Genomic DNA, 22,253 nt, shown 5'->3' on the forward strand with positions numbered 1-22,253 from the left:
AAGAATCCAGAACACACATTTTTCAATGGGGAGCGACACAACCCATGTCTTCTAAAGGAAAGTTCCAATGCAATTTATGGCATAGAAATATCACAATACCAGCCACGATACATGTCATAAGGAGCCCGTCCGTCGGCCGCTGCCTCCTCAGCTACCGAAAAGCTAAGGCCCTTGCCCTAATTGACCTACACTACGACCAGTCAAAAGAAATAGAAGGGCTACCACTGCCACACGGACTCATCGGGTCAATAACAGACAAGCCCCTATCGAAAGAAGATCTCAAATGCCAATTCCCCAGGCTATTTGAAGGGGTGGGCATGTTAAAAGACTCATGCATCAAGCTGCACTTTGACAACAACATCAGGCCGGTCCCACAACAGCCGCGCAAAGTGGGTTTTCACCTTCAGGAACAAGTATCAAAGGAAATACAACTTCTTCTCTCCAATGATATCATAGAGAAAGCAGATGGACCAACGGTTTATAGTGATAATACTGAATAAAAAATCTCGAAAACAAAAATCTCGAAAAAAAAGGCTGAAAAAAAAAATATCGAATTTTTTTTATGACGTTTTTTTTTCAAAATGGGGGGGTTCCACCCAACCCCCTTTTTTTCTATTTTTTTTTTATTCTAACCCTTTTTTTTACTTACCTGACCCCAAAAACACATATAAATAAATAAATAAATATTTTGATATTTATTTATTTTTTTTGAGATTTTGTTTTCGCGATTTTTGTCATTCGGTATTATTTTTTCGGCCTTTTGACTGACCACCGGACCAACACCGTGGGTATCGCCAATAGTCATCGTCCCCAAAGACAATGGTCGTCTCCGCATATGCATTGACATGCGCATCCCAAACACCGCTATCCAAAGGGAAAGGCACCCGGGCCCAAGCTTGGAAGACATGCTGATCAGGTTAAACCAAGCCAGGTTCTTTTCGAAGCTTGACCTCAACCAAGGATATCATCAACTTGTCCTGGATCCAGAATCACGGCCCATCACCACATTCGCAACGCACGATGGTTTATTCCGATATAAAAGGTTACATTTTGGCATATCGCCCGCCGCAGAGATCTTTCAAGAGACCATCAGACGGCTCATAGAATCGGAGATGAATGCACTAAACTATAGTGACGACATCTTGATATTCGGGAGAGATCAGGACCAGCACGACAGAGCCCTAAGAACCGTCTGCTCCATCCTACAAGACGCGGGACTGACCCTCAACGAGCGCAAGTGCGACATCAACAAGACAAGCTTAAAATTCTTCGGACACACATTCTCGAACAGGGGCATAACAGCCAACCCGGACAAAATTAAAGCAATAACCGAACTCCAAGCACCTACGACCACTGCAGAACTACGCTCCCTGTTGGGAATGGCAGGATACTGCGCGCGTTACCTCCCAAACTATGCCTCAATAACTGACCCGCTCCGCAACCTCCTAAAGAAAAATACACCATTCACTTGGGACGCACCTTGGCAGGAAGCGTTCATGGCAATAAAGGAAGGCCTCTCCAACAACCGGCAACTAGCATATTTTCGTCCAGACTGGCATACCATTATTACAGTTGATGCAAGCCCGGTGGGACTAGGAGCCATCCTAGCCCAGACCGACCCCTCGGACAGTACTCATCACGCAATAGTTGCATACGCTAGCCGTGCCCTGTCACTCACTGAAAAAGCTTACTCTCAAGCAGAGAGAGAAAGCCTAGCCGCTGTATGGGCATGCGAAAAATACCACCATTTCATCATCGGTCAGAAATTTACCCTGGTCACGGACCACCAAGCCCTGCTATCAATCTTTGGAAACCCCAGGACGAAAATGCCGCCCCACATTGAATGGTGGGGGATAAGACTGCAAGAGTACGATTACTCCATTATCCACAAACCAGGGGGTGACGCCAATCCAGCGGACTACCTATCCAGGCACCCCATAAGGGACAAAAATGACACACTAGAACATGAAGCCACTGAATATATCTCATACCTGTCAGCAAATGCCACGCCACCCACCATCTCCTTAACAACATTTGAGGAAAGAAGCAAAGCGGACCTGACAATCAGAGCCGCTGTCTCTCTCACCCGCTCCAACAAATGGAGAGAGCGTTGCACAAGAAAAACGGAAATGGAGGAGGTAGACTAGAAAGAACTTGACCGGCTGTCCAAGATACACGACAAACTCATAGCCACAGACCAAGGACTCCTATTACGGGGGAAGAGATTAGTAGCACCAAGAGACCTGAGAAAGACCCTGGCAACCCTAGCTCAAGAAGGCCACAGAGGCATAGACAACACCAAACGATTCCTCAGGAACTACGTCTGGTTCCCGTATATGGACGTGATAGTAGAAGACATGCTCAAACACTGCAGACCCTGCCAACTAGCAGCGCAAGGACCGAACCCAAACCCTCTGCAGCTAACAACGCTCCCAACAAGACCTTTGCAAAAAGTCGCAATGGACTTCTATGGACCCCTAGAAGAAGGGGGTTATCTATTAGTGATAATAGATGAGTATTCGAGATTCCCCTTTGTCAAACAAACGATGTCAACATCATTCAAGGAAACCGCACCCATAGTGGACGAACTGTTCAGCGAATGGGGCATCCCCAACGTTGTCAAAACCGACAACGGATCTCCATTCCAAGGAAGGGAATTCGCAAACTTTGCAAGCCACCTAGGATTCCACCACCAAAAGATCACCCCACTGTGGCCCCAAGCCAACGGGATGGTGGAACGATTTATGGCTACCATCAAACTGACAAGACAAAAGGCAGTGGCGGAGCAGACGCCACATCCGAAGGCCATCTGCAGCATGCTCCGGGGCTATCGGAATACCCAACATGACGCGACAGGAAAGCCACCAGCCGAACTCATGGTGAGATACCAACCCAGAACGCGCATTCCCTGATGGGAGGATTATACACCTGAAGAAGACCTAGCCATCAGAGAATGAGACGCCGAAAAGAAGAGGAAAGCAAAGCAATGGGCCGACACGAGAAGGAGAGTAAAAGAACAACAGCTAGAGATCGGACAAACTGTCCTAGTGCGGCAAAAGCAGCGCAAGAAAACAGACACCCGGTACAGTCCCGAACCGCGAATCATCACGGCCATTAAGGGACCCATGGTCACAGCAACCGGAGACCTAGGAGACATCACCCGCAACTCCTCATTCTTCAAGAAATTGTATCTAGAGGAACCCGAGACACAAGAAACACCTAATGAGAACATTAGTGAGGAAGAAGAAACAGAGCCCCCAGTGGAATCAACCGGCGAGAGCCGCGAATCACCAGGGAGACCCCCTCGGACAATAAAGAAGCCAATGAGACTCATCGAACAGATGTAATTGGACTTTCATGTTAAGCACGGGGGAGGTGTTGTATATGGAAAAGGACATGGCCCCTTTAAGAGGACCAAGGCAGAGGGAGCGGGAGGAAAGCGGAAGGGGAGGGGACAAGAGGAAGGAAGGCAGAAAGTGTGAGAATCGGAATAAAGCAAGTTCACAGGACATCAGGCTCTGTATTTTTAATATGGTGTGTGCATGAGTGAGGCGCACGGCAGGCCTAACAGCATGCTGAGCCTTTTTTTATATATATATTTCTTGCACTGAAAACAGGAAAAAAGCTTGTTCACTTCTTGGGTGCTGTTTGTACGTCAGCAATAGGCACATAGAGGTGTTTTGGATAGCGAGTGGGTGCTTGTTCAACCCCCACCTGCTGAAAAGTAGCAAGCGAAAATGCAGGGTCACCAAACCTTTGTATCAGTAAAACGCACAAATTTGCGGCCCATTATTTGGGGGGTCTGCTAAGGAGTGATCACAGACCAGTTATGACGTGACTGCACACACTAATGTAGCACGCGCTCTCCCACCTGCTGCTCCAGTCACTGAAGGGGGACATTGAGGAGCGGTTTAGTGTTTTCTGAGTGTACATTGCAAAAAAAGCATAGTGGCACAACATAGCATACCTACGCCACAAAACTAAATCATATTTATTGTCGTTCGGATGGGCATGGAGGATGTGTGTTCGGAGTTAAGTTGGCAACATTGCAAAAAAAATAAAACATAACTTCTAGATTACCGTATCCCCACTCCAACACATCTAGGTGTCGCTCGTTGGCACATCCCGTAACCTGCCTGTGCCTTAGCATCACAATGTGCCTAGTCTGGAGCAGCCTACAAAGCAGCACATTCTGCTTAATGGCATCCTGTCTGCCTATAAGCCTTGCTCGTATAACACTGCCTTTTGGTTCGCCTGCTTTTGTCTGCCTTCCTCTACACCAGCGGTATTCAAACTGTGGGACGCGTCCCAGCAGGGGTCCGCAGCCGCATCCCTGGGGGGCCGTGAGAGACCAGCATGAAATGTTAAAAAAAAGATTTTTTTTGTGTATTTTTTTATTTTTTAGATTGTAAGAAATGGGCAGGGGCAGCTCACATGGTAGGGCTGAAGCATGAAACTGTCTCAGGCACCAATGAAAAAGTGGCCTGCAGTTGTAAATGGATATTCATTCCTTTAGTCTCAGACTGTTTGAATAGTAGCTTTGTGTTAAAATGTAAGTAAATTACTTAAAGAGTATTTATTCAGCAACAATGGTCAAAATTACTAACTGCATAGTGAAGCAACTAATCAAACTGGCCCACATTGTCCAAAAAAGTGGGCCATTTTGACTGGTCCACACTAGCATTTTGCATTTTTGCTACAGGCATTGTCCTCTTGCACTATAGGCCAGTCCGGGCCTGGCTGTTCATCCATATAGGCGAGGCGGTGCCCACCCAATGGCCCCCTCACCCATTATGGAGGAGTTAAGGAGCCAGCCCAGTGAAACAATGAGCGCTCCCTCAGCTACTTTTTTCCAGCTGCGGGAGTGCTCCTGGGTTGGCTGAACTGTCAAAAGGAAACACTATTTCCCTTTGACAGTTCTGTTTTGTTCCCCAGCCGCACATGCTCACTAAGCCATGCAAGACTGGGGTGTTTTGCTTCGCCAGCATTGCATAGCTCATTGGAAATGCTGGCTGGGGCACTGCATGTCTGTATGTGCGAGGGGGAGCTCCTGCAGCCTCCTCGCAGATACGGACAGAGCAGCCTGGAGCAGGGTGTTTCTGCACCCACAAGCAGGCCAATGCAGAGGGTACGTTTATATATATTTTTTTTATTTAAACATATTTATGGATGCGTGTATACTTGTGTTATGAGTGAGTGTATGGTGGTGGATGTTTGTGTGAATGATAGAGTGATTGCTGTATGAATGTGTGTGTGTGTGTGTGTGTTAGTTTGTTTTGGTCTGTTGAGCTGATTTTGGCAAGTGGTGTATAGAGGGGGGGAAGGAGGGTTGTACAACAAAGGCATTTTAAAAAATCCTAAATGCCTTTGTTGCACAATCCCCCTACCCACCAGTCAAAATAAGCTCTCCTTCTGAGGTGCTGTGGAGCCCAAGGACAGGGTTGGTATTTTTTTACTGGATTTTTATCATAGATGTCCAGTCAAAAATACCATGCTTTGCCCCTTGCCACCCTAGCGCCTTGCATACACATATAATCATGTTGATTGTGTTAGGCCCAGTGAGGCCCAAGGGACAGGGATGGTATCTTTTTACTGGACATCTATCATAGATGTCCAGTAAAAAATGTCATGCCTGCCCCCTGAGTTTGGCTATTTACCAATTATTTCTTAAAGTATGATCTACAATGCAACATTTTAACCCATTATTTTTAAAAAGAATTCACGGGGGGAAAACCCCACAAAACCCCCTTGATTGGTTCGGGCGCCCTCACTGCGCTCGGTCGCTATGTCATCTTTGGGGGAAATAGTTATGCCCCTCCACTTAAAAAAATTACCAGCAGCCACTGGCCCTCGGACTGTGTTGGGAACAGGATGGGGGGAGCCCAGGGACTGTGGTGGGAGCAGGATGGTGGGAAGCATGAGATAGTGGTGGGAACAGGGTGGGGAGAGCCCAGGGTGTGTGATGGGGTGGGGAGAGACCAGGGACTGGGTAGGAGTGGGATGAGGGAGTCCAAAGACTGTGATGGGAGCAGGTGGGGGAGCCCAGGGACTATACTGGAAGTAGGGTGCGGTGACGGCGCGCAACACATACTGTCCATTTGGCCTTTTTGGGGGGGCTCGGCCTGCCCACATTTTGCTGATGGGGCCCCGGACAAAAAAGTTTGAAGCTCTACACCAAGTGTAATCTTTGCCTGCCCGAGGCCTTCTAGAAATGTGGTTCCTATTTACCTGCACTTTCTGAATTAATATACTATAACCGTTAATATATTCCATGCTTAAACACAACACTGTCAGGTGGGGAATTCATTATACCACACCTGAACCCAGAACTATTCAATGAAGTTATAGCATAGGAAACCTATAATTCCATGGATAAAGCATATTTGCACCCGGCGAAGGGCGCTGAGCCAATCAGACTCGACTAGGACTGTGTTAATATATTTTGATGGTTGTAGCCTGCTCACATCCTTAGATTTAGGTTTAGAGAGGCGTTAACCAAACCCTTTAAAATTCAATAAACACGCTTGAACTGTGTCTCATTTGTGTCGGTCTTCATTGAAGTTACCAAGCCTTTCCTTACAGGGGGAGACACACGGAACGGGGGAGCACAAGCTTTTTCAAACCATTTAACTACTTATTTTGTGCCGCTGGTTGCATTGATGTGTTGCTGTGCAGATTATACATTGATTTAATTAATTCAGTAAAATCATTGTAGCACTCACTGCTCCATTGTGTGCAATCGTTTTTCCACTGGGCCTTGTCTAGTGATATTTGTTGTTCTGTAAAGGAGAAGGTGTAAACGTCATCTCTAGTTCCTGCCCCTCACCAACATCATTCTGGAATAGCAGTAGGAGCGCACTATGTGTGACACCAGGTATTCTTCCAATACTGCATCGAGTGTATGAGAGATGATATGCACTCAAACAACCGTATTTAATGTACCATCAAACTGAAAGGGTAGTAGAAGATTTGCAGAAACCACTAACATTCGAAGAGCTGTAAAGGAAAACTGACAGCTGCAAAGTGGCACCATTAAGATAAGACATAACGATGCACTGAAATGATATGCAAATACTCCAAGACTAAATATGCAACTGACGTAATAAGTGAAACATGTAATCGAGTTCAAAGAAATCATGTGCACCAAAGAAATAAGCGAGAAGTGTCGAAGTGAATGTACATATACAGAAACGCAAGGCAGATGAGATACATAGAAAGCTTGCTGCAGAAGAAAATATAATGCAACCAAAGTAGCCATGATTAAAAGATGGACGCCTAACACATGTTGAAACCAATCAAGCTACCTCAGAGACAGACCAGGGCTACAGAATGTGGAGATGCTGGAAAAACAGCTTTGTGTGAGGAACAACGAATATCTATTGGCCTGGGATCAAGGATACCACATCAAGGAATAATTGCAAGGCACAAAGGGAGTCAAAAGGATAAACCATGTACATAAGACATATTTCTCTTAGATTTAGTAAAGAAGAAAACATCTGACAGTACCAAGTTTTGGGCAATTATAGATGCTGAAAGCCTATGTGAGGTAGAGCAACCAAATCTCCAGAGGCCAAGAGGAGTAATGAGATCCAACCTAATTGCATTAAATAGCACTAGATAAAAGGTCAAAATGGACAAAATCATGGTCCCCTCACACATGATTTAGAACTGAAAAACAAGGCCTATTCATTAAGCTATTGGTGAAGATAATGGTGTACACACACTCCCTTGAAAGTCCCAGAGCAGAGAACAGTCCGCAAGGTCAATTACAATGAAGAAGCCTTGGCTTGGGGCCTGACCGATGAGCGATGATGAACTAATTGGGCAAGTAGTTAGTAGTCTGATGTTCTTCTCTGCACCCGAGTTTCATTTTGCTTACGTGTGTTAACGAATCGAAAGTCCAAGGTTGGGAGAGAATGCCAACCAATAATAAGGGTCTATGCAGCAGTGTGCTATACAATGTTGTAGAAGCCAATCTGCTGCTGTTATTCTTCTATAATCTGTATTATACGTATATAGAGGTGGTTCAAGAGTGCTGACTGCACTAATCAGTTTTCAATACATATATTTTTTACTGGATTGCCAACACGTGTTGCGACCCTAATACTACAGTCTTCCTCAGGGCTTCAATACAAATGAACACATTCATATTTAAGCAAAACATTACTTAAGAAATGTCATTAAACACAAAGTAGATAGGTTTTTACATACCCAGTCATTTTATATGCAGATAATAGCACCAAAAGATACATCCATATAAAACATAATACAAATCAGATGCGGGACCAAAGATGGGTTGCAAGGAAAGACAAATAAATATGCAAAATATGTGCTAACTATCTTGCTATTGGTAACAGTGCATTAAACACTCATAATATACCTCAAATTCCAGTGCTCAAGCTTTTAACACCATACTTCAAAAAGAACCTCCGCCCGTACCATTACAGTCAAGCCTCAACTGTCACTTTTCCACACTTTTCCGCGCGTGCTCTGCAATGCGGGGAGTTTTTAAACTGTAGACCAGCAGGCTCACTTTAGGATTGCTGAACACGAAGGACAGGTAAAAAAAATACCTAGCCCAGACGAGCCTTGACTGCTGACTGCACAACTGTCACTTTTCCACACTTCTCCGTGCGTGCTCTGCGATGCGGGGAGTTTTTAAACTGTAGACCAGCAGGCTCACTATAGGATTGCTGAACACGAAGGACAGGTAAAAAGAATACCTAGCCCAGACGAGCCTTGACTGCTGACTGCACAACTGTCACTTTTCCACACTTCTCCGCGCGTGGTCTGCGATGCGGGGAGTTTTTAAACTGTAGACCAGCAGGCTCACTATAGGATTGCTGAACATGAAGGACAGGTAAAAAGAATACCTAGCCCAGACGAGCCTTGACTGCTGACTGCACAACTGTCACTTTTCCACACTTCTCCACGTGTGCTCTGCGATGCGAGGGGTTTTTAAACTGTAGACCAGCAGGCTCACTATAGGATTGCTGAACACGAAGTACAGGTAAAAAGAATACCTAGCCCAGACGAGCCTTGACTGCTGACTGCAAAACTGTCACTTTTCCACACTTCTCTGTGCGTGCTCTGCGATGCGGGGAGTTTTTAAACTGTAGACCAGCAGGCTCACTATAGGATTGCTGAACACGAAGGGCAGGTAAAAAGAATACCTAGCCCAGACGAGCCTTGACTGCTGACTGCACAACTGTCACTTTTCCACACTTCTCCGCGCGTGCTCCGCGATGCGGGGAGTTTTTAAACTGTAGACCAGCAGGCTCACTATAGGATTGCTGAACACGAAGGACAGGTAAAAAGAATACCTAGCCCAGACGAGCCTTGACTGCTGACTGCACAACTGTCACTTTTCCACACATCTCCGCGCGTGCTCTGCGATGCGGGGAGTTTTTAAACTGTAGACCAGCAGGCTCACTATAGGATTGCTGAACACGAAGGACAGGTAAAAAGAATACCTAGCCCAGACGAGCCTTGACTGCTGACTGCACAACTGTCACTTTTCCACACTTCTCCGCGCGTGCTCTGCGATGCGGGGAGTTTTTAAACTGTAGACCAGCAGGCTCACTATAGGATTGCTGAACACGAAGGACAGGTAAAAAGAATACCTAGCCCAGATGAGCCTTGACTGCTGACTGCACAACTGTCACTTTTCCACACTTCTCCACCTGTGTTTTATTGTGAAATATGAAGACCACGTACAAGAGCAAAGGATGCATCCAGATTCTTCCAGTTATGAAAACTTAGACAATAATCTCTTCTAGTGCAGTCAAAGGAGAAAAACGTGAAGTAGAAGGGATATGCTGTCGCCTGGTTGTTATTTGCAGTGCATGGCATGATGGTCTCTATGAACCTTTTGACCTGGAAGTAATTGGTTTGTGACAAAAAGTCTGGAGTGTTTTTCAGGAATACTTCCCTGCATCCCTTTCCTTAGTTCTGCAGGTGTAATACGTTAGCTGCATACATTTGTCAGTTGCATGTTTGCGCATGCAGAAGATGAGCACTTAGTGATTACACGCATATATCAGACGCATATTGAATTTGTGATAAAAGCAGATTAGCTGGTATTTAATGGTGCTTGCACAAAATGTTGCAATTGTGTTATCTTTGTGAAGTTTTGCATTGAAATTCACAATGTTTGTGAGGGCACAGTCCCACAACTTTGCACAGCTCCAGCTGTCACTCTGGCAGGGCTCCATGGAGCTAAATCAGCTGCTGGGGGCCATAAACCTGGGACGCACCCTCATGAATGAGTGCCACCTATCTCACCTATCCAGGTTACCTCGCAGATTATGGACAAGGGAGTAGAAAGCGAGTAAGGGGGGTTTGTTTATCCTCCCAAAGGCATTTTCAGACCCCGGGATCGAACACTTTCTCTTATGAGGCCTTGCTGAGGCTCACAATGTGGTTAATCAAAGGGACAGACTTGGCTCTCTTCAAATTGTTTTCTGCTCTCCCATTTCCCCCTCTTCCAAACTAAATAAATAATACTTTTCTCAATCTCAAAACAGACTTTCCTTTTCTGAACAGGCTGTTAGTTACTTCAGGGTGTACTTATATCTGAAGAGATGAGCCAATAGCTATTTAGGGTGTTGTGATCAGGGATGTCATTTCACCAAAATGCCTGGGGTAGCGGAAGTACTAAACAATACGTGTATACCCAAGAGTGAATACAAACTCTCATAGCATTTGACAATTGTTCTTTCTTTTTGTGAACAATTGCACAAACATACCTAATAAGTAATGATGTAAGAATTGGGGCGTAACCAGATCCCTCCCTGGTGTGCAGTACCTTCCCCGGGATTGGTGTAGGCCAGATGCCTTAGTCTCCCCAGCAGCGTGCCTGCCAGCATCTCAGCAACTAGATCTCTAGAAGATGGAATCTAAAAGGGCCAGAAAGAGCAGAGTAATTGATGTACATATGAATAGAACGAATGTAATGAATCTAACATGTTTTGGGAAACAACAAACCGATGTTTGCCTCCCAGAAAACACCCATCTGTGCCATTATACTGATGGCCAACACGGGGCTCCTCAGTAATACAAGGTAAGCCATAATGGCAAATTAATCATGTGCGTTGTGTTTGAAAAGGAACTCACGTGGAGAACGAAGAAGTTAGCACCTGTCCGGCCAACCCATATGGGAAGAGGCCATTTTATTTACCTCCAATGTCCAATTCAGTACTGCAGCGGCCGCGCACTGCTGTGCCTCTCTCAGGGATGTATGGTGGTGGCTCAGCGGCTGATGTGCATTATTTGTATCCAGAAAGGGCACACCAACAACAATGAATGATGTGCGGATGAAAGGAGCAGAAGCGAGAATGGAGATAGAAGGTGTGTTACCGAAGACAACAAAGCTGGTTGTTGTCTCTCAAAAATCCATCTGGGCACCAAGTACTGATGCCCAAATCAAGGGGCTTCTAAATCTAGTGGTGGGAAACCCCTTCTTCACAGGCATCTGGGGTTAGAACTATTACACATAGATCAGAAGTGATGCCCTATAGAACGGAAACACCATTAATGCTGTGTTTCTTCTATGAGGGTAGAGAAAGCTAAGGAGAGGAAACTAAGACCGCAGCCTTAATAATTCATTCGATTGTATTATTATTTCATTATGAAAACATCATGGAATTTCTTTCCAATAAAACATTCTAGAAGGGACTAGCTAGATTTGTTATGTCGAAACTATCAGATAAGGGATGCCCTGTGTGAAGATGTTTTTGACTATTTTTTTTTTTTTTTATTTGCATTTTTAAAGCGCTCACACAGCCCGCAAGCATCGGGGCGCTGTTACAGGAATGGTTGCTTAATTGTTTTTTTTTGTCTTTTGTATTTATAATGCGCTTAAATACCCGGAGGTTTCTAAGTGCAGACCCGGGGATCGAACCTGTGTTGCTTCCTGTCGTCTTGCTTCCAAGGCAAACACGTTGCTGCTGAGCTATCCTCCCGGGACATATTTAGGACACCTGTAGTTGATTATTATGTGTGGACTAACGTTAAGGGTGGATTTACCACTCAGAGCAAGAGAATGATAAACTGTAATCTATAAATGCTTTAAAGAAAGTTTTACTATTTACATGCTGCTCTATGTGTTTTTTGCACAAAAATGAAATCGATTTTTGGATGGTGCAAGGCTCAAGTTTTGAGCAACATTTGAGCAACATTTGTGAAAATGAGTTTAATTGTATGTTTAAAAAAAGAAGTATTGGAAACAAATGTCTATGTTGTTTTTATAATGAAATAATAAAATTTAATGAATTATTAAGGCTGCGGTCTTAGTTTCCTCTCCTTAGCTTTCTCTACTCTCTACTCTCATACAAGAAACACAGCATGAATGTGGTTTCAGTTCCATAGGGCATCACTTCTGGTCCATATATAAATCAAGGGGCTTGTCAGTAAACCAAAACGTTGAATGCAACGGACTTGTACATAGGTAAATGGTCATGGAAGGGGTATCATATGCTTGTTAATGGTTGGCAAATGCCAAACACTTGTGCCAGCAAGACATGTTATGGCACACAGAAAGGCACTGGGCCTCATTACACAGATGGCAGAGAACCATGGCGCTATTAGCGCCATGGTTCATGCCGGTAAAATACTGGCACCGCCTTGGCGGAAAGGGGAATTACCGCCCCATTCCAAGGTTGGCAGGGCAGTAATTCCCCCTTCCACCATTGCCCTTCCCCATTCCCATTTTTGGCCCATAGGGCTCAATGGGAATGGGGAAGGCGCTAATTACGGTACCGCAAATTGCGGTACCGTAATTAGCTCCCTGGGTCCCTTTGCGGGTTGGTTTTTAACGCCTGCAAAAAGCAGGCGTTAAATCCCCCAACCCGCAAAGGGACCTCGTAGTAAGGCGGTAAGGATTTACTAAAACATCGTTCTGAGAAGAAGTGCAGTTGTTGCCTACCGGGATTCTCCTTCACTCCTCACACGCTGCTGCCATTTCAAAAACGATTATCTAAGAATGCCCGGGGACCATAGACATGCTTCCCTGGCTACCAAGCCCTATTTAAAAGAGACTAGGTGCCGAATATGTGGATGTGTACATGATGGACATATGCAGTCACATTGCGTACAACCATCACAAGTAGATCTTTTTCGGCTCGTTTCGGTGGCCATGTTGGGAGGAACAGAGTGGAAAATGTCTGTTCATTCTGATGTGGTTTGAATGGAAAATGTAATAGTACTGCCATCATGAGCGCGCAACACAGTGTTGCTAGATGGACAGCAAGCCTTAAGCAAAAACAACAAATCATTGAGGTCAAAGGAAATCGAACCGAATCTTGATGTTCATTAACATTAAAGCGTCTAGCCTTTCTGGCTCAATTCATGGAGAGCTGTTGTGTCCAGACCGGGGCACACATTATTTAAGTGGCATATAAATGTGCAAACAACCAACTCCTGCTCACTGTGGATGTAAGCGTATTGTGTGACCGTGGGTGTACTCTGCCCTCTAATACAGCAAGACATGCTGGATATGTGGTTTTATAATACAAGAACCGGCCATTGTAATTCTTCGTTGAGGCCTACCTTGTGAGTCTGTAGTCTATGTAGTCAGCGATGTTCCGGCCTTTTTAACGTGTTTTGCATTGAATACTCGCCGGCATCTTGTTTTAGTTGGTCAATTACTACCCAATGTAAATCATCTTATGTATGATTTGCTGCCACATAGTGCTGGACTAAGGGTGCCGAAAGAGTTTTGGTCCTAATACGGGAGCGAAGTTTGTTGATGCAGGTGACCACTTTTGTTGTGGTCATCCCCAAGTAGACCTGTACGCATGGGCATCTGATGACTTATATAACATTACAAGACTGACTGTTGGTAAATTGTCCTAATTGCCAGTGAAAATTGCCATGGGCGAATACTATTGTTTTGGATGTAAATTGACAGTGCAGTTGTCACAGGCATAGAGACCCAACACTTGTTCTATTTGATGACTCCAGGCCGCTGCAGAGTATTTTGTGCAAAGATAATCCTGGGCTTGTTTTGCCGGGAGTGAACTAAGCTATCTCACATGTTTTTTGCCTGTTTCGAAGCAAATAGAGGAGGGCCAGTAGTGCATCCTGTACTAGTGACCACATTCCAATGTTGTCTGATGAGTTTTTTAAGTTGAACTGTCTATTTAGAGAAGGTAGTCACACACACTATACGTTCCGACTTGTTTTTCTTTTCTCGTAGACATAACAAATGTTCTCTATGCATCCAGTTTGCTCTCTTAGCTGATTTCTTGATGAGTCTAGAGGGCTCTAGCTAGTTTTCTATCCCCAAGACGTTGGCATGATGTTCAATTGGCCATACAGTAGATTATCTGTTTGAGAGTGTGGATGCTGGATAGAATATTTCAACAAGGTGTTTCTATCGGTCGGTTTCCGGTATAATGAGGTGTAAATATGACCCTCATGGTGAGATATTAACAAATCCAAAAAAGGCAACTGGTGATTGTCTGAATGGCAGGTAAAAACAAGATTATTGTTGCAATGATTCAACCAAATGATGAATTCATCTAACTGTTCTTTTGTATATTGCCAGATGAAAAAAATGTCATCTGTATATCTTTTCCAATAATATACATGGCTCTTGAAGGGATTGTTGTTGTAGAAAAATTTCTCTTCAAAGTCAGCCATGTATATATTGGCCAGAGTAGGAGCGAAAGCCACGCCCATCGCTGTGCCTTGTTTCTGTAAATATATATCATCTAAAAATTGGAAGAAGTTATTGCAAAGAGCGATCTGCAAGAGATTGAGTAAAAAAAAGGTCAGTATTGCCTGTGAGAGTGGGCGGCTATTTAGTCCGTATTCTATGCATGTCAAAGCTTGACTTTGAGGAATGTTGGTGTATAGTGCAGTAGCGTCTAACATAACTAATAAGCTGTTCTCATTGTTCAAATGTTAGTCCTTTGTAATAATTGATGGTAACCATGGTATCTTTGAGAAAAGAGTGCATGTCTTCTGCCAACTCATGGATGACTTTTTCAATATATTTACTGCATGGTTCCAGACCAATCCACACAATGAAACAATCGGTCTGCCCGGTTGGTCGGAGCAGTTCTTGTGAACTTTCGGAAGTGCATATATGGTGGGCAGTCTATAATCTATCAGTGTGAGAAAACATGCTTCTTCTGTCGTCAGAAAACCAGATTCAATGCCCAGCGTACAGAGTTCCTGCAATGTTTTCATTAGCTCATCTGTCGGGTCCACTGGGATTCTGGGTCGTGGAAGTGACATCACTTGACCCTTGACCTCTGATGAGATCACAGGAAGGGATGTAATTTGACCCCACCTGAGGTGACATCACAGGAAGCAATGGAACACAACCTTTCATCCCTTGACAAAACAGGAAGTAGCATCACATAGCATTGTTCCTAAGTACACTACAAAAAATATGGTTACGATATCACTGTAATGTCATATGTATTTCATACAAGAATGGATCACCATTTGTATTGTTAATATCAGTGTGTATAGGCCAATATTACCAAATTACTGTGAATGTGCAAGCAGACGTACAAGTCCAAATGATAACAATGTGTTATTATGTAGCACTTACACTTAAGAGCTTTATATAGAACAAATATGCATACAATATCACCCCACATGTGTTGGTACTCATTTATCAATCTCAGAAGAATGGCAGGCTGAGTTGGCCTTGCCGGGATTTCGAACCTGCAACCTGCAAATTAGACACACATCGCAGTAGTGAGCACTCAACCCACTGAGGTATCTCACCGGCTATAGCTATCTTGACGGTTATAGTAAAATGAGCAATTACATGTCTGAATGTTCTCAAAGTCAGAAAGCAAATTGCACTTTGTAGTGGATACCATTAAACTGGTAAGTGAGATTTAACAGCAGGCTAGTTCATCTGTGGGTCTGGTGCAAAGTTGACCACATGTTAAGCCTGCATGGATTTACTTTTCAGGCTTTATAGCATGGCAACATACATACCATTGGGAGGGTTCATAACTGTGTATTGAAGAATTTAGAGTAGCGCCGGGGAAACCAGTGCACTCACACGGCATTCCATACTCTGGGCACTCTTTAGCCCATACATGCCAACAAAAATCCTGAACAGCATGCCCTGGAGATAGGAAACATAGACACATTACAACAAGGCATTAATTGTGACACAATGAAATCAAGGGCCACTTTATGTGTTATGGTCAAACATTTCTACACTGTACACAAGCTTTTAGGCACAAGGATTTTGTCAAGTGACTGTGGACACAGAGATGGAATGTCTTGTGATGATCGTAACAGAGACAACGACATAAAATAACATGCTATAACTGCAACTTGCGAAAAGCAAAATACATACTCCGAAATGGATGCTTATTCTACTCTAAATGCTTTTTGGATGTTTTGTCTGCATTGTGATTTTTAGATGTTTAAGAACAGACTAAATCAGTGACTCGCCCCCTCCCTTAAATAAACCTTTAATGAGTCTAGCAAGGTTTATAGTCATAATGTAGTAAAAAAAATGTCGACTTACAAAAATGTAGAAAAAAAAAGTAGAAAACAATAATGTCGAAAACCTATACATATAATGAAAAGAGTCAATTTTTAGAAAAAAAAATGTCGAAAAAAAAAATCAATTAGCACTATCAATAAATAAATAAACAAGAAGAGTATCATTTACTAGGGGGGTCCCACCAACCCCCCTCACCCAACACCCCCCGGCCACCCCCCCACCACCCTCTCACCCCTCAAACTCAACACATGTTAATTATATATATATTTATTTTTATTTTTTTCAAAAAAATTCTAAAAAATGTAGAAAAAATTTGACATTATTGTTTTTCGACATTATTGTTTTCTAAAAAAAAAATCGACATTTTGACTTTCTACATTATTGCTTTCTACATTATGACTGACAACCGTCTAGCAATTATTGTATAGAATTCCAGAAAAACAAAGTATTTGTTATTCCTATGCTTTCTTATTTAGGGTCACTGGTCAAAGTGTTACACTTGTGGAGCCTCCTGGTTTTTTTTTTTTTAAAGATGAAAGCCAACCACTCCAGAAACAAAGAGCCACATGGTTCTGGCCAAAGCCCAGGAGCTTCCATTTAAAAAGAAAAAGCATGTTTTTTTTTTTTAGTGGTAGCCAGGTAGAACTCAGGGGCCACAGTTGCGACCCCTGGCGACCCCCAAATGACATCCCTGGTTGCGATGTCCACATGCTGACAGCAATGCAAAAGTAGGTTTCATCGCTTCTGCTGAAGTTACTCATGATTTTCAAGCATGGTTGAACAGTGGCATGTCCTGGCCCCTGCACTCCATTGCGTTCATCAACTATTTTAAAGAAACTTTACTGACCATTTGAAGTCAGTCGGATATCTGTGAATTATTCGAATGACAAATGCTGAGGGAGAAAAAACCGAAAGTTAGTTTAACGAAAATGATTTTTTGTTTTTTTCTCCCATGGACATCGCTGTTAACCTGCTACCCCTCACCCCCCTACTTATCTTTTGGCTGCACATTTTGCTGTGGGCAGCAGACTCCTCCATCCCTCTGCGAAGCCGGTTCCCTTCACTTGCGTGCATGGGAACCGGCACCGCAGGATCCTTATTATTTTTTTGTTCTTTTTTAAAAATCTTTATTGATTAGGGAGCGGGGGACACCCCTGCAGACCCCGCTACCCTTGTTCACTAAAATGGCACTGAATGGAATATATATGTTCGAAATTTCATCTGTTTGAAATTTTTCATTCAGCCGAAATTCAAACATACATCCCATTCAGGTTTTTTTTCTGTGTTTTCTACGGATACCAAGTCAATCCAGCCAAGAATATTTATGAATTATTTAAATTATTGGTTAATTATATCACGCTAAATGCCCGATTCCTCCAGCTTCTAAGTGCCATAATAGGGATCGTGGGGAGAATTAATCTGTTGCCTCTATTCTGCTCTCCCAGCCTTGTACTGCTATATGTCCACCATGGAACCACTGAGGCTAGGTGTGCCCCGCCCCTTTGCAGGAATAACCTGCCATGCTACCCTCAGGAAAACCTTCAAGACTCAACTTTTAACTGGCCACAAAGACTCCTTTGCTGCTGGAATTACCAGTGGGATTCAGTTGAACATTTGCGCTATAAGAGTCCACCTAAATTCCCATTACATTTCCAATGTACTGTGTTTTGCCCCATTACATTTCAAATTGAATGTGTTTTGCCCTGAAAAGTAGCGGCATTGATATCAGAATTTGGGGCATACCAAGACATCTTAAAATGGTATGCAGACAGATCTCCGAAGAGGTTTCAAATTATGGATGGTAGGCATAGTGCATCACAATCTTGCAATATAAAGATAATGGGTGTAGGAAACGTAATCAGAATTGCAACCCTATAAAACATTGATTCATCTGTTTTTCAGATCTCTCAGGTGAGGTTGCAGAATGCAAGCCTTGCAATGGCCGTCCACAGTAAAGAGATGGATCTCAACCACTTGAAAGCCAGGTTGTTGTTTTGTTTTTCTTCTCAGTGTGGTCGAATGTATGGATGTTTTTTGCATGATGAAACTTTGGATATGCCACCGGAAATCAAGCACCAGCCCAAACAGCAGTTGTTGGGCATGTTGTAATGGAAGTTGATACATGGCGGTGGCAGAAGATCTCTATAGGGAAGTGATGTACTTATCGGATAACAAACATCTGAGGAGGGGTAGGAATTATGGCCGTTATAGAATAGGAGCTGCCAATTGCTAGAATACATGTTCTACTGAGGATGTGTGGTCTGGTGGATAGAGGTATGGTATTTTGGGTTGAGGTAAGCACCACTGATAGGAGGTATGATCTGGGGAAAGGAGGTGTCTTAATTTCTGAGAAGGTGGAGGTCTATTGAGAGGAGTTGCGACACAGAGGAGGTTGTGCAGTTGTGTGTGAACTGTGGGCTTTTGGCAGGCGATGTGATCTAGTAGAAGCAATTGTGGCCAGTGGAGGAGGAAAGGAAGTTGTGGGAGGTGGCATGCTCTACAGGGTTGAGGCCTGGTGTCATTGGCCAAAGTGATGTCTAGTGGATATGAGTGTGTATGATTTAGTAGGAACAGGTGAGGTCTAGTTTTCAGAAGTGTAGTGCAGAAGGAGGAAATGTGGTCAGTGAAAGGAGTTGCAGTTCAGTTGTAAGCCTGAAGAGAAGTGGCTTAATGGGAAGAAGTGATGCCTTGTGGGCAGAAGTGTGATCTATTGAGTGATAATGTGATTTAGTGGTAGGAGGTTTGGCCTAGTCATACTCAGGTCAGGTCTGGTCTAGTTTGTGGAAAGTTGGTTTAGTGGATGTTGGTATTAATCTTGTGGGAAGTGAAGTGGTCTGGTGAAGGTGTTGCCGTTCAATGGCCTTGAGGAGTGGCGTGCAAACTCTAGATGTCCTATTGTGCATACTGGTCTTATTAGGTAGCATGTGGGCCATGTGGTAACGTGGAAATAATGTGGTTTGTGATCACGATCTAATGAAGTATGTGACCTACTGGAAGAAGTGTTGTTCCAGTGTGAAGGGACCTTATTCAAAGTAAGTGTGTTCTGGTGGCAGCAAGTATGAATTAGTGGATCAAAATCTGATACAGTGGTGGAACTGTGGTGAAGACTGGAGGTATCCTCTACTCACAGACGTTGTGAAGATGAAGTGATAGATGGGAGGTACTCTAGAAGGAATTGGTCTCGTCTAGTGGACGTTGTATTTAGAGGCAAGAGTAGGCAGAAGTGGTCTAGCTAGAGTAAATTTGATCTAGTGGTTTAGGAGGTGTGTCCTACTAAGAAGACATGTGGCCTGGTGATTGGAAGTGTCTGCTACTAGTAGAAAGTGTGATAAGGTTTATGATAGAGGTGTGGTCTTATAGAAGGTGATTGGCCTGAGGATATTATATGATGGAATATGTAGGCTAATGGAAGGAAGTAAATACCCCTGGGAGGTGTTTGTCATCTGATAACAGGAGGTTTGGTTTAGTGGTAGGATATTGGTACTAATGGGAGAACATATGGTCCAGTGAAAGAGGATAAGATCTGGGGGAGAAGGTGTAATGTAGTTTGGTGGTCTAGTGGAGTACTTGTGGTCTATTTGGATGTGATATGATCTGGTGGGAGGTAGTGTGGTCTACTGAAAGGTTTAGTCAAGTACAAAATGGTGTGCTATAGAATAAAGGGATATAGTTTGAACAGTGGAAAAGTTATGGTTCGGTGGCAGATGTAGGGTGGTGAGATGTGACTTTTATTGGTCGTTCACTTTGCAATGATCGAAAACAGTCATTGTTCTATATAATCTCCAAGTTCCCCTCCAAGTTGTGCTGGCATCACTTCTCAACTGGTTCTCCGCTGCCCTTTTTGCTTGCACATCAGCTCACCTCACTGCCATACCCATCTTGCCATATGCTGTCCCGTTTTGCTGAACCCTCCTCCCCGTGATAGAGGTCAATTACCAAGCTGTTCAAAGGAACTTGTGGAGCAGCTTCCAGTGTATTGCATAATGTTGTCCAATTAAAGTTTATTTTTTCCTTCCTTAAAAAAAGAGTAAAAATGGTCCTCATTAATAGTAACATTATTATGGCAGATCCTGAGAGACGTCCACGATGTGCAAGAAGCTATTGTTGTAAATGGACTTATCTGTACGTAATTTACACTTGTATCCTGTTCATAGTGATACTTCTCTCACTTACAGTATGTACTGCTTACTATATTGACGTAAATAGAGCAAAAACTCCTATGCATCTGACTGTACAGAAGGAGGGCACTGATGTGGCAACTACAAGGCAGCCAAAACCTTATGTAATTGTTCCTACTCTAGAGATACACACAAGGGCACCTGGTCCTCTGATGGATAAGCCTGTGTTACCTTTTGGAGGGAGGTTGCATGAGGCGATTGTAGCAGACTCCATATGGCCGGCCTTAGCTGCTGTTAAAATGGGGTTTGAGGATAGAAAAAGAGGTTTAGATCTTTCTCCTACACAGGTAGTACATGTAAAAATACCCAGTCCACTGACACATGTTTCTATGGTTGGTCCAGTAAGGAGAAACTATGCTGACATATTGAATGAGATGGTTGAAGAAACTCATAAGGAAAGAACGAGATCTAAGAGAAGTGTTAGGGAGGCTGATCAATAGCTGAATGATTACCTGGATAGTACAGCACACTTGGGGAATAACATATGGTATCAGCATATGAAAGAATTTGGAAGGAGGACCTCAAAGGAAGAATGCTTTGTATGTACACTCCTGCCTTATCGCATGGGGAAGTCTAAGATCGTCATAGGTTTTGAAATAGACATCCAGTCAGCACATAGTCTATCACACATAGCACTCTGTCATACAAGAGGTCAGTTCATGGGCCGAGATGCCTATCTCAAATTGGCAACTGAATGGACAGATCCAGATGAAGATGATTATATCCAAGACACGAAGACAAGAAACAAGGCTCACACTATGAATCACATGATCAGATACAAAAAACCTGGAGTGAAAGGAGCTGGAATCAGATGGGAAGTAAAGAAAAGACAGGAGAGTCCAGGAAAATCTGCAGAAGTTTGTAGATGGAAGAACAGAGGACAGATGCAAATTTGGGGATCAGTGTTATCACCAGATGAATGGGAAGATGAAGTGGGGATCTGCAGAGCCTGGGTGGTCATTGATTGTTATCAACCAGCCATTGACATAGTGCAGAATGACTGCAAACCTCTATGGCCAAGACTTGCTAAGCTACTGACCTGGGTCGAAGATAGAGGAGGACCCTTGAAGATAGTGCCTTTGGAGAGTTCAAAGCTGTGCTTTAGAAATAATGGCACAAGAATAGTTGGAGAGAATCAGAACTGTGGTAGAATCTTTGATGTACCAGGAATGAAACTTGGAACAGCAGTGATCATGGATCACTTTTGGGCTTGTGGATCCAGAGCATATATGAGGCTACCCAAGGATTGGGGGAGGACGATACTCACTAGTGAATGTTCATGTTCCAGCGTTGGTGATTCCTAAAAGGGACTTAAGTCTTGACAGTTTCCTGAAAGCATATGCTCACCTGAGGAAGAGGAGATCTGTGGAGCTGATTAATTGAATGAAGAGGGAGAACTATTTCTGTGCCAAGTCAATAGAAGCTTTAGACTTCATTCTGTATGAGCACAGACTGTTCAGCCAGACTTCATGCCAAGAACTCATGCTGGAGTAAATACCAAATGGCTGCAGATTACCAGATGGAAATTGCTGCAATCAACACTACCATAAAGGGGTTCCATGCTATCAGAGAGGAGATGAGAGCCAGAC

The 22,253-nt window shown here is 43.6% G+C and overlaps 1 protein-coding gene across 2 annotated transcripts in view; it reads left to right on the top strand.

The window, feature by feature from the left end:
- KRT222 (keratin 222) overlaps positions 1-22,253 on the top strand; it is a 332,692-nt gene that overhangs the window by 158,630 nt on the left and 151,809 nt on the right. For both annotated transcript variants that reach the window (XM_069634548.1, XM_069634549.1), the window contains exon 3: positions 18,389-18,471. In XM_069634548.1, the coding sequence (XP_069490649.1) occupies positions 18,389-18,471 (83 nt within the window). The remainder of the gene's footprint in view (positions 1-18,388; positions 18,472-22,253) is intronic.

Source organism: Ambystoma mexicanum, chromosome 13, assembly GCF_040938575.1.
Source record: "Ambystoma mexicanum isolate Mex_15411 chromosome 13, UKY_AmexF1_1, whole genome shotgun sequence".
Classification (NCBI taxonomy): Eukaryota; Metazoa; Chordata; class Amphibia; order Caudata; family Ambystomatidae; genus Ambystoma; species Ambystoma mexicanum.